The sequence below is a fragment of the Adiantum capillus-veneris genome, chromosome 27 (assembly GCF_014529385.1).
Source record: "Adiantum capillus-veneris isolate H3 chromosome 27, ASM1452938v2, whole genome shotgun sequence".
NCBI lineage: Eukaryota > Viridiplantae > Streptophyta > Polypodiopsida > Polypodiales > Pteridaceae > Adiantum > Adiantum capillus-veneris.
In genome coordinates, this window is record NC_140957.1 from 92,735,532 (window position 1) to 92,748,006 (window position 12,475).

General features: G+C 43.0%; 1 protein-coding gene and 1 pseudogene across 1 annotated transcript; both read left to right on the forward strand.

The window, feature by feature from the left end:
* The first annotated feature begins 8,949 nt into the window (after positions 1-8,949).
* On the forward strand, positions 8,950-9,434 carry LOC147422404 (uncharacterized; annotated as a pseudogene).
* Positions 9,435-9,472: 38 nt separating this feature from the next.
* LOC147422405 (uncharacterized) lies at positions 9,473-10,369 on the forward strand. The gene has a single exon (XM_086502450.1). The coding sequence runs from the start codon at positions 9,620-9,622 to the stop codon at positions 10,367-10,369; it is 750 nt and encodes a 249-aa protein (XP_086358576.1). The 5' UTR covers positions 9,473-9,619.
* Positions 10,370-12,475: the final 2,106 nt, after the last annotated feature.

Here is a 12,475-nt window from a genome sequence, read left to right on the forward strand (position 1 = left end):
AAACCATACTCACAAATGAAGTATATCCTAAACGACACAAGGTATGGTACCAAGATTGAGTGTGTTGATTGCTTGCAAAAGATGAATACAATAGGTAGCATAGGGCAAGAAGATGAGAAGGGAACACGATTGTAGGATACATAATGGAGGGATGGGAGTCAATGGCGAGGAATATCATGAGTGTAGCCATCATTCCCCTTCTTGAAATTGTGCCTTCAATCCTTCATTACAAGTGTATGGAGACAGGATGCTCATTTTTGTACATTGGTGATGGTGATGGTGTTGTGAATATATGATTAGGGTTCATGCTACTAGCATGGAGCATAAGGGTGTGTATGTGTAGGTGTGTGGGTATGTGGGTATGGGTTAGTGTGCATATGGCAAAAAGTGTGTGTGTGTGTGTGTGTGTGTGTGCGTGCGTGCGTGCGTGCGTGCGTGCGTGCGTGCGTGCGTGCGTGCGTGTGTGTGTGTGTGTGTGTGTGTGTGTGTGTGTGTGTGTGTGTGTGTGTGTGTGTGTGTGTGTGTTTACAAAAGAGTAGGCCTCCTTTTATAGACCAAGAGAGTGATTAGGGAAGATATTATGAGCAAAAAGAGTTATTACAAAGTAACCTCAGTTAGAGGCATTTCCCCAATGAGAGAGCTCCATGCACCCTGCTTATTGACCAAGTTTCTCCTAATCGCCTTCATCATGGCGAGCTTTGTCTCAGTGCCACCTTTCATAGCTTGAGTCCAAGAGCTTCCTTATAATATTTGTGACAATCTTGATAAAATAAGATAAAATACAACAATAATGGAGAGAAACCTATAAGAAATTGTGTGCGTGAAGTTGGATAATCATGACTTCTTCCCATTTGGACATATAGGATCCACCATTTTGACCCTATCTCCGAAATCGTAGCTGCAAAAATTATGAAAAAATAGGGGCAAAAATATCCGCTCCATACCTACAACTTTTTTTGTTGAAAACATTTTCCAATTCAAAATGAAAGAAATAGAGAAAAATCCCACAAAAATATGTGTCCGTCTTTTCCCTTACAAAAGTCTTCCAGGTGGTCCCGTCTTGACTCCATGTGCAATCCTTGTGTCCTCAAGTGAATTTTTCTTGAATTTGATAACATTTTGTTGAATCCAACTCAATAATGCATAAGATTCCCCTCCCTTTCACTATTGACTTTTACTCTTCACCTGTAGTGACCGTCAGGTAGTGAGCGTCGGGTAGAATCAGCATCCAATGAAATTTTTCTTTTTCATAGGGTTTTTAATTACCTCTCCTTATTTCCAAGATCCAAATGTGTCAAAACCATAGCTATGTACAAAATATAAACATAGATTTAATGCATCAGGTCCCTCCTCCTCTGCCGTGAAGCCTTGAAGCCTTGCCATCAAGTACATACCAAGAGAGAGGTGGACCAAAATTTTGAAAAGCTACCCTCATTAGCCCTCCCCCTAAAGCTAGAGGCATTCATGCCTCTAGATCCATAATTGAGTTGATTGAGTAGTAGAGGAGCCAATATCTAGTTGGCCTTTGAACTAGCCATTGCATTTGGCCATTAGTGAGATCTCTAGAAGATTCACCTATTTTCAAGAAAAGCAATACGTCCTGACAAGACTCCTTGGCTAGAGCATCGTCAATAATCAACAACTCAAACTACCTTTGAGTAAATGGAAAACCTACGGCTTCCAGAATTTTGTGCCAATATTCTTCAGGATCCCAAGTAAAGAATAGGTTAGTTACCTGCAATGTCCTAACAATAAGATGTGTTTCTTCATGCCAAAAAGGATAGGATTTGTAACCATCATAAGTGAAAGGGTAATTGAGTAATTTAGCTCCTTCCAAGACAATTCTTAGGATCCTGATCCCCAGGATTGTACCAAGAGTCCTTCATCTATGACCTCCTTGTTGATGTGGTAAGTTCCAATTTTCTTTAGAACCTAGCTTCTCGCTATTACTGAAGTGACCAAAAGAGACACTATCCTCTTGGGTGTTTTCTTTCCTGACATTTGTAATAAGCCATCAACCTTGCAGATCAAAGACAAGCTTGATACATGCTGTACCAAAGTGCATAGCATATACAAACGATAGGCTGCAATCCACATGTTGAAAAACACTTCATCTCGACTATATGCATGCAAGACCGTTCTCCAATCTTCCTCATGTTGGGATTCATTCTCTATGACTCTTATGACCATACCTTGTGCTAAGGTTTCTTTAATGGTTTTCTTAAATGCATATAGCACAGTATAATCAAACACAATCTCTACATCTAGGCTGCCAAACCTAGATCCCAATAAGTTGCCACCGCATTTACTTGCTTAAGAATATCCTTAGGGTGAAATTCACCGTCCCATTCCTTGGTAACAACCATCCTAGTTTGTTCTGCAATTGCTTCCTCTGATTGGTGTAGTGCCAAAGACTTCATGCTTCCTTCTTGCAACTATATATCTAGTGGATCCACCTTGTTGTGGTCAGTGAGAATGAGACCCATGATTTTATGAGAGTTGTCACTATCATTTGTTGTGGTAGATTCCTCCTCCTCTGATTTTGTATTAGAATTTATTGGGAGCTCATATGCAGTAGTCTCAAGGTTCATCTCTTGTTGATTACTGGCCTTCGTGTTGTATGCAATTTCCTTGCCCTTTCTATCTTTCATATTGAGAATTCTTGTGTTCAAATATTGATTTGCTCTCATGGCCATGAGCCATGGTCTATCTGAGATAATTGGGTATCCCTCCCCCTTAAGGATGCTCAAGCCCTACATAGAAACATCACAAGATCACAAGATTCTATAGACTCACCAATCATGAAATTTGAAATGCCAATTTTTTGTTGTGGCTTAGACTTCCTCTTGATTGACTCTCTCTTGACCTTCATATTTTCTTCCTTTTATGAAGCTTCCTCATGTCTAGAGTGATTAAATCCCATGGTGTCCACCTCTTCTACCTTGATCTCACCTCTTGCCACTTCTTTGATGGATTTCTCCACTTTCATCTTGCCCTTTCCTTCAAGACTGATGAAACGCACTACCTGGTAACCAGCTAGTGGTAGTGGTAAAGATGGAATGAGAAGTTGTTGTGGTGGTGGTGGATGTGGTTGAGCAGGTGGTTGTAGGATTTGCATAGGTGGTGCTTGTTGTGGTGTCCTTGATGGTGGTGGTCTTTCTCTTGGTGGTGAAATTTGGTTTTGTTTGGCTCCTCTATTGAAATTTTTCCTCCTTGGGTGTGGGCAATAATACATGCCATGGCCATCTTCCCCACAATTATAGCAGTGGTATTGCCTTCATTGTCCTCTCCCTTGGTCTTGATTGCGGTTGTGTGCATGCCCTTACTGCACCAAATGCAGAGATAAATTCTCCAGCTGAGTAGTGATGCGGCTCAATAAGTCTTGTTGCTCTTCTAATGCCTCTTTTGGTTGGGTTCTCTGCGCGGCTGCTGCAGTTACTGGGGTTAGTCGGGCTGAGCTTGATTTCTCTGACTCGTTGAATCTTGATTGCATGCACAACTTCTTGTCTTTATGGTGGGATACATTCCATTGCCAACTCATACGTTGCAGGGAACCTCCCCTTCACCTTCTCTTTAAGCGGCGACCATAGGCTAGCAATTAAATGGTCCTTGTTTAGGAAATTAGGCACTCCTTCACCTTCCTCTAGTGAGGCAACCCATTGCTCTTACAAATCCACAAACTTGGATTTGTAAGTGGCATACTCTAGCAAAACTCCCTGCTTTAACTCTGTCAGTAGCTGCCATAACTTTTCTAAGGTTGTGACTCCCCCAAACCTCTTAAAAAATGCAACAGTAGTAAGCCCCATGCATCCTTGGTAGCGAAAAAGCATTGTACCAAGACTTGGCCTCTCCTTTCATCAATAGAGAAAAGATTCGTAGTGATGAGGCGTCATCCTTGTTGGAAACCACATAAATGATGTCAAAGTTATCTAGAAAATCGATGGTGATGTCTTCTTCCTTCTTGCCCCACTGAATGTGGGAAAAGAGACACTTGATATGGTAGTAAATCAATGAGCAGACAATTACAATTTCTTTTAAAATACTTAGTGATTCATAAAGGTTTATATGGGTGGAAAACTTGAGTAGGAGCTAAGAAGAATGCAAGGCTAGAATAGGATAAAGATGCTTACATCAAAAGAGTGGTAGTAATCAAGAATGGGCAAGATGATGGGACGTGGGGATCTAAGAATTTTGCCAAGCATCTCTGCTCCGAATAGAAAAACAATATTTTGCTGATAGAATATCTTCCTATCAATGTTCCGTTTACATGCATGTGTTGCAAGAAACAAAAAGGTAAGACTTCTCTTCTATTGTTATTATCCATGTTGTGTGTAGGGCAAGGCTTTCACCACTAGAGCTACATACCTTAAGTGTTGACAAGGTGCCAACTTCACCACATGCCTCTACTTCTTGTTGAAGCCCACAGACTCCTCCATATTGAGTTCAAAACAGACTGGGCGATGTTGGGTATGCAAACCCGATAATGGTGTCTAGCCTACTGTGGAAAACTCCCTTTATAGCAACTGGTATCAGAGCTTTGGCTCAACCTCGGTGCTTGACACAAGCTATGTAGGTACACCCGCTTAGAGAAGGTGCAAGCATGGAATCGACCTGCACGGTTTTGACTCTAACCACGAGAAAAACTTTGCCCTGGCTTGCTGGTAAGAACTCGATTCATCAGCACCTCCTTGTTCGGCCTTCTCATCCTGCTGCAAGCGAGTTCATCATCCACGCCATCACCAATTTCGGCTGTAGCAGAAAAACTCGTTTTTTTCTCTTATATTTGTGTTCACACCTTTAAAAATTGGCCAGTCCTTTACTTTGTCAAGTGAGTATTCCCACCTCGGGCATCCTCAACCCTACAATACGGTACTCAGCATTGATAATCAGAACCACTTTTCAAACCGCTATTGCAAAGTATTGCTTCTACATGAGCAATTTTCAAACACTTCTGACAAAGTAAGCTTTTAACTTTTTTTTTTCTTTGGTGGTGAAATTGGTCGTTCAAGACATAGCTGGGATTCCCATAAAACTTGCTTGAGAGCTTGAGAGGATTTTTGTGGCATATCACAAAGCATATCAAGGATGGCATCCAAGGTGGATAAGTTTAATGGATCCGGCTTCCACACTTGACAGATCAAAGTTATAGGCTATTTGATGCAAAAAAATTCGTGGAACGTTATCAAGCCGCTATCAACTGATGAATCTGGCACATCCGCTGCACTTACAAGAGCATTATCTGCCGAGCAAGAGAGGAAAGATGAGCAAGCTTTTGGTATCATTCTAACTTCCTTAGAAGACGAGTTTATTCATTATTTGGATGATGTTGATTCTTCAAGTGCTGCCTAGATAGAGTTAGAGAAGCTTTTAGGTGCCAAAGCTAAGTATTCAAAAATGAATTTGAAAATGGAATTATATCTATTTACATGCGTGAAGATGAAAATATTGCAGCTTTAGATTATAGACTGAAGAGCATCAAAACACAGCTAGTTTATGTTGAAGCCCCTGTGCCAGATGAAGACCTTATAGTCGTATTTCTGAAAAGCCTCCCTGCAAAATTTCGTCAAATTGTCACTATTTTAAAGGAGAAGGATCCTCTGCCTTCTTTGGATGGTATTGTTAACTCATTGCAGGAAGAAGAGAAACGAGTACCACGAATCATACCTTTCGTACCCACTGCATATGTAGCCCGTGGTTGCACTTCAACTGCCAATTCCACCAGGTCTACTACTAGCACTAGACCTTGTGCTATATGTGGACGCATCAATCATCAAACCAAGGATTGTTTCAGCAAAAATCCTTGCACCCATTATGGAAAGACTAATCATTCGTTGGACAAATGCTTTAAGAAGAACAAACGACAGATCAATATGGTTGAAGGTGATGAAGACGATGAAGCACCAATGCTTTTCGTAGAAAGTGATATCCTGTAGTTTGTTTCTTCTTTAGTCTGTTTTTTATGTTTTCGTTATGTCAGTTATTTCTCAATAATCGTATGGGTACTGCCATAAAATAAAATGGTAAGACCACCCTTATTGTTTGGTCGAGTTTTGGTATGTCTCACACTCATAGTTGTTTAAGGGAAGTACACACACACACACCTATGTTATTGTCAAGGGGGACTTCTACTCAGTGGTTTTTAGGTGAATGAACTCTACCATGGTCTGTTTCGAGTCCATTGTCAGTGGTTTGGGCTTGGGGGGGGGGGGGGGGGGGGGGGGGGGGGGGGGGGGGTGTTGGGTATGCAAGCCCGTTAATGGTGTCTAGCTTGCTATGGGAAGCTCCCTTTATAGCAGGCAAGAAGAGTCTACCTCAATCGCCTTTCCATTTTGCATGCGGCAGTGACACTTGGCTGATCATACTTCACTTGAGCTCTCTAGGCCTAGAGAGAGCATAGTCCCACTTGCTTCTACCAAATTCTTTAGGCTTTGTGGCTTGGAATTTGTGGTTGTGGTAGTTGATGACTCTTCTCTGACCGTTGGAGAGAAAACACTTGGTGCTACACAAAATTTGATGGATGTGAGAGTGCTGATGGGGTTCTCAAAAGCAAAACTCACTGTTCTTTCTTCACCTCCTCTCTTGGATATTGATGACACTACAACCTGGCAGTAGCACTTTGATGAAGGCCTTGAGTGCTTATACAGTCTCCTCTTCTTTAGTCCTCCAATTTGAAAAATCTTGTAGCCACTCGTCCATGATTGATGGCATGCATCACTACCCTGTTTTTTGACTGAAGGTATTTGCAAAACCCTCCTCAGTGGGGGCACCAAATGAGAAGCGGAAGTGCAAAACAGACACAGTGGCCTCTATACCCAGACTATGCACGCTGGCCTCATCATGGGAGGTACACAATAGGGGCACCACCTAGCAAGATATATGGTTAGGATGCATACATATACACAATCAGACATGCCATGGAAAACAATTTCAAGATCCACGCCTAAGTGTGGGATGGGGTGGTCGGAAAACAAGATGAGCAGAATGGTGAGTGAGTGAGAATGGGCTTGCATGTAGTAAGGAAGATAATGAGGTAAGGTAAACATGCAAGTATGCTCACTTCTCATACTAGAGGTGGAAAATCTGCACTGTCGAAACTTTAGTAATACAGCTCTGTGGTATCAATGGATAACCCAGGGGTTTTAAATCCCGGCTTTGAATTATATATTGCCTTTGGGCTTTTTAGTAATATAAAAAAGGTTCCGAACCGTTTTAATTTGGGAGATAAATTTGCATGCTCAATAATAACATAGCATGCAGAAGAGTTTGCATTGCATTTAGATTTTGACCCAGTAAAATGAATGGACTTTTGTTTGGTTTGGTACTAATGCAGGTCTGTATCATAAGCCAAAGCCACCTTGTTTTTGTCGAAAACATGCAAAGTTACAATGGAAGTTACAATGGCAGGACGTCAAATAGGTGAAATGAAAGTTGCCACAATGACAATTATCAGACATTTGTGCAAAAGTGAGACTCAATTGTGTGCCCATGATGAGCTGTATTATTCACTGCACTGAGATTTAACACCTTAAGATGCAAGTAGCAAGATGTTGGGAATATGAGAGGGAGAGAGAGAGTGTGTGTGTATGGTGGCAAATATGTACACCTCAACATAAGCAAAATGGAAAGAAACAAGCATAAACCATACTCACAATGAACTATATCCCAAACAACACAAGGCATGGCACCAAGATAGAGTGTATTGATTGCTTGCAAAAGATGAATACAATAGGTAGCGTATGTAATTATATTGGCAAGAAAAAGAAAAAAGGATATCGCCATACCAGAGGGGAGGTCACCCCCTACCAAGAAGGGTATTCAATTTTTTTCTCTCTCAAGATTACGTGACCATCGGGAAGGGGTAACCTTTGCAAGGTGTGCAAGGGAGCCGGGATGGTGTTCTCTGAAGAAGATCTCCTATTCTCCATTCTCAGAATGTAGCCAATTTAGTCGGCATATTCATTCTCTTTAGAATCCAAGTGTCTAGTGTTTTAAATATTCTCCACATTTCTCTCTTGTTTTTGTGTCGAGTGGAGTATGCTATACACATGTGGTTTCGGCATATATCAAATGTAAGAGTGTATAATGAGGAGATGTTTTGTATGCAAAAATGGTATCAATATGTGAGGAAACTTATGCCTTTTGGAGACCTTGCAAGTATTTGATTGACTTTATATGGTATTTGGTGCTTTGAAGGGTCATAGCGAGAACCATGATCGTATGCTTGGCAGCCGATTATGTGCATCTAGGGTTGGTTGGGCACGGGTTTGGGAAATAATAGTTTGCAAATTGTGTATCGAGGTATATATTTGTAGGGGATAGGGGTGTTGTGAAATCACTAGGCTATAAAGAGGCAAGCATTCAGTGTGCTGGTGGTTTTCTCGTTTTCCCCTTTCCATTTTGTGGTGCCCCCACTGAGGATCCACTGATTGCTTCCTAACAAAGTGTTCGAGAGTCGAGATGAAGCACGAGTTTGGTCCAGTGTTCAAAGGAGATGAAGATGAAGACGATTGGATTGCCGATTTTGAGCTATTTATGCTGGCAGTATTGCGGATGCCAAGTGATGAAGCAAAGCTTCGAACTCTACCTTTGGTGCTGCGGGGTAAAGCAAAAGCTTGGTTCGATGGCTTAGAAGATGCACACAAGCAGAATTGGATCGGATTTCACGAGAAATTCCTACGAAGGTATCGAAAGATGGTGTCCTCTTTGTAAGCAGATGCAAAGATCAAAGGCTTGCAGCAGGACGTAAGTGCAAATTTTGATGCTTTTGTTCATAAATTTGAAGCTTATTGGGGGGATTTTGCGGCTGCTACCCAAGCAACCAATGCGGGATACTTTAAGCTGGAAAGGTTTCTATCTTTCTTGCATCCCTATGTTCGTGAAAGAGTCGATTATGAAGATCCAAGGACCTTTCATGAAGCTGTCAAAGTTGCCATAGCAAAGAGTCAAAAGATGAAGAAGAATATGGAGGCACGATTTCTATAGTCTACCATTATGGCAGCCAATGGACCCAGGCCCAAACAGATTGATAAGCATCAAGAGGTAAAATCTCATTTTTTTATTGATATGAATGTGATCAAAGCACGTGAAGCTGATGCCAGGATAGAAGAGGTAGAACAAGTGCCAACTAGGTTTCAAACGATACAGCGAGGCATATTCAGAGTGCCACCCAGTTTTCTTTGCTCAAGAGGACGAGGTGATAGAAGATCTTAAAGAAGAAGTGTTGGTTCCAGAGCTAGCAATCAGGAAGGTAGCAGAGGTGCAGGAACCGGCAAGATCAGAAGAGGAGTCCGACAGCTCTCATAGCTCTAGCAGTAGTTTGCACATAGATGCTACATGGGAGACATAATTTATGTCTTCTAGGTATGAAACTTATGATGTTTTTCATGTAGATGAGGTGGAGAAAGATGTATACCTGTTGCCTGTCAGCCAGTTGAAGGTCGAGGAGAAGCATAGTGCAGGTGTGGAACTACCTTGTGTGAACCGGTTAGTCAAGCAGCTTTCTCTTGTGTCTCATGATGGTGAGTCCCTATTGGAGGAAGAGGTATGGTTTGATTGTGCATCCGACTTAATTGAAGAGCAAGTTTTTGAGTATGACTTGCAGGAGCTAGGAAAAGAAGCAATGGTAGGTCAAGTTGATTTGTCTATGCAAGGGGTGGGGCAACTTTGCCTTGATGGGCATGTCGAGGTGCACTTTGAAGTTTCAGAGTTTGTGTGTAGCCGTGGAGAGATAGTTCTGGCAGATGACTCTATGGAAACTGGTATAGGTGCAGCCTATGAGAGTGATGCTCCATGCAAAGAGGAAGGTGCCACCAACCTTGCAGGTGATGAGGTATTTGAAGAACAGGTTGAAGCTCTAGCAAGTCATGCTCTTAAGTCTGAAGAGTTGGTTTTGGCGCCAAGTTTAAAAGATTTGGATGCAGGTATGCAAAGGGAACATGTTTGCTTGGCTATACAGCAAGTGGAGGCAAATGGCAGGGTTTGGCTACTTTATGCTATGCTATTGATAGCTATGTCGTTCCAAGTTGCTTTGCACGGTGTACTATGCAGGTTTCACTGCTCATATGATAAAGGTGATGATATGGAGAGTTCTTTAGCAAGTGACATGATAGCTGCTTATGGTACCAATGCTTCAAGCGGTCGAAAGTATTCTTATGGTTGGCAGGAAGGTTTATGGATGCAGGGTGACAAAGCTCCATACTATGAAGGGCTGGAAGCATGGCGTGTCTATTGGCCTACAAGTGCAAAGAGGGGCTTCAATGTGCATGCTTTACAGGTGGATGGTCACGGCCATTGTTTTGTTTTTTATCCAAGTGGACTATACATCATGTTTGGGGAAGCGTCGAGCTTTCCATTTGACCCTGGAGGGTGATGCAATAGCAGACGACTTTCTCTCTATATAGCCACTATTCCTTATGCAATCTATGTAGCTATTTTATATCGTTCTATGTAGCTATGGTTGAGCATGAATGCTCAACGAGGGGGTGGGCAATGATGGTGCGCCCAAGCCGTGTCGACCCGAGAAAGTGTCAGCAGCAGGTGCATGGCAACAGACAGATTGATGATAGCGTACTTGGGCAGGTATTAGATGCAGTTTTAAGCAAGCACCGCAGCGGTATGCATGTCAAATACGGCCCTTTACAGGTCAAAGCATGGTTTTTGGAGCTCTGCTAACTGGGAAACTTGACCGCATGTACGCCAAATTGAACATCAAGGTCAGCGGAGTGAAAAATCTTTGTGTATTCGAGTGCGGATGCATGGTTGTTTACTATTCGGGCATCATTTCAAGCTCGAACGATGGTCGACCACGGCAATCACTATTAAGGGGAATCTTTTTGGTGGTCAGGTTGGAATCTGGACCATTAGCACAGTGAAATTCTGATATCAAGGCATGCGGAGCTCGTGACAGTCATGCCGAGCATTCTCTCGAGAGAAGGTGGCCCAACTTGAGAGGAATTTTTATTTTATTTTTTTAAAAGAGGCTTTTTTGGTAATCTGGTCGCCATGCAGAAACGGGCAGGAGCATATAGCCAAGGAGGCCTAGCATGGAAAGGACTGCCATCTGCCAGTCATACGAGGGTCAAGGCGCCATCTGGTGGCGGGGGCTGCATAAGGCGAGAAAGGAGGCCGCCATCGAGGAGGAGGGGGGTGGAAAAAGAGGGCCGAAGTGCAGTAGGCATGGGGATCAAAAGGTGGAGGTCTCAAGTTCATGCATGGGCTGAGCAGTGAGCTAGACAGAGCGCTGGTTGATGGGGCGGAGAAGCAAGGAAGTCCAGGGGCATATAAGCAAGGCCTTTGAGGGCTGATCGGGAGACCAGGTCGATAGAAGGCTACGGGCAGGTTGGGGCCACGAGGAGAAGGATGACGGGAACTGCATGGAGGATAGCGCCGTCAATGTTCCGGAAAGAATGGCGGCCAGGTGGAGAGGAAGTGGATGGCGGGGCCATATGCAGTAGCCGCTATAGAAGGCCGTGAGCAAGTTGGCAATGCCAAGTGTACAGAAGAGCGACAAGAGCTGGAAGTGAAGGAGACCGAGAGCTGCATGGGGAGGTGCCATGAGCACTCGAACTAGGCCTATCGAAATCAATCAGAAGGAAGCTCTTCTGGGGGGCAATAGAGGACAGTTCTGTATTCGTCACAGCTGCCTTTTAATTAAGGTGAATCTACAAGCTAGACCAGGTACAGGACAGAAAAAAGGGCACCAAGGCTAAGAAGGGTGGCGATACAGAAGAGCAAGCAAGGCCATGTGCTGTAGAGAGTTGGCGTCGTGAGCAGGAGCGCATGGAGTTGAGAGGGGGATTGTCAAAGAGCTCATGAGAAGAGAGCCTGGCATTCGGGTGGTGTAAGTGGAACCGCAATGTGTAATTATATTGGCAAGAAAAAGAAAAAAGGAGATCGCCATACCAGAGGGGAGGTCACCCCCTACCAAGAAGGGCATTCAATTTTCTTCTCTCTCAAGATTACGTGAGCATCGGGAAGGGGTAACCTTTGCAAGGTGTGCAAGGGAGCCCGGATGGTGTTCTCTGAAGAAGATCTCCCATTCTCCATTCTCAGAATGTAGCCAATTTACTCGGCATATTCATTCTCTTTAGAATCCAAGTGTCTGCTTTAAATATTCTCCACATTTCTCTCTTGTTTTTGTGTCAAGTGGAGTATGCTATACACATGTGGTTTCGGCATATATCAAATGTAAGAGTGTATAATGAGGGGAAGTTTTGTATGCCAAGACGGTATCAATATGTGAGGAAACTGATGCCTTTCGGAGACCTTACAAGTATTTGATTGACTTTCTATGGTATTTCGTGCTTTGAAGGGTCATAGTCTCACAGTCAGTATCCGGAAGCTCATATCTCCAGGTGCCTTTTCAAACAGCTACACACATATATGTAATATGTGTCATTTCAAAAATTGAACTAGATGTCGAAGGAGTTCCAAGGCCCACCTTTCAACCCTCCCCTTGGGCATGTCATACATAATG

Bases quoted from the DNA above. Each gene is read 5' to 3' on its own strand.
- LOC147422405 (XM_086502450.1), top strand. From the start codon at position 9,620: ATGGTAGGTCAAGTTGATTTGTCTATGCAAGGGGTGGGGCAACTTTGC.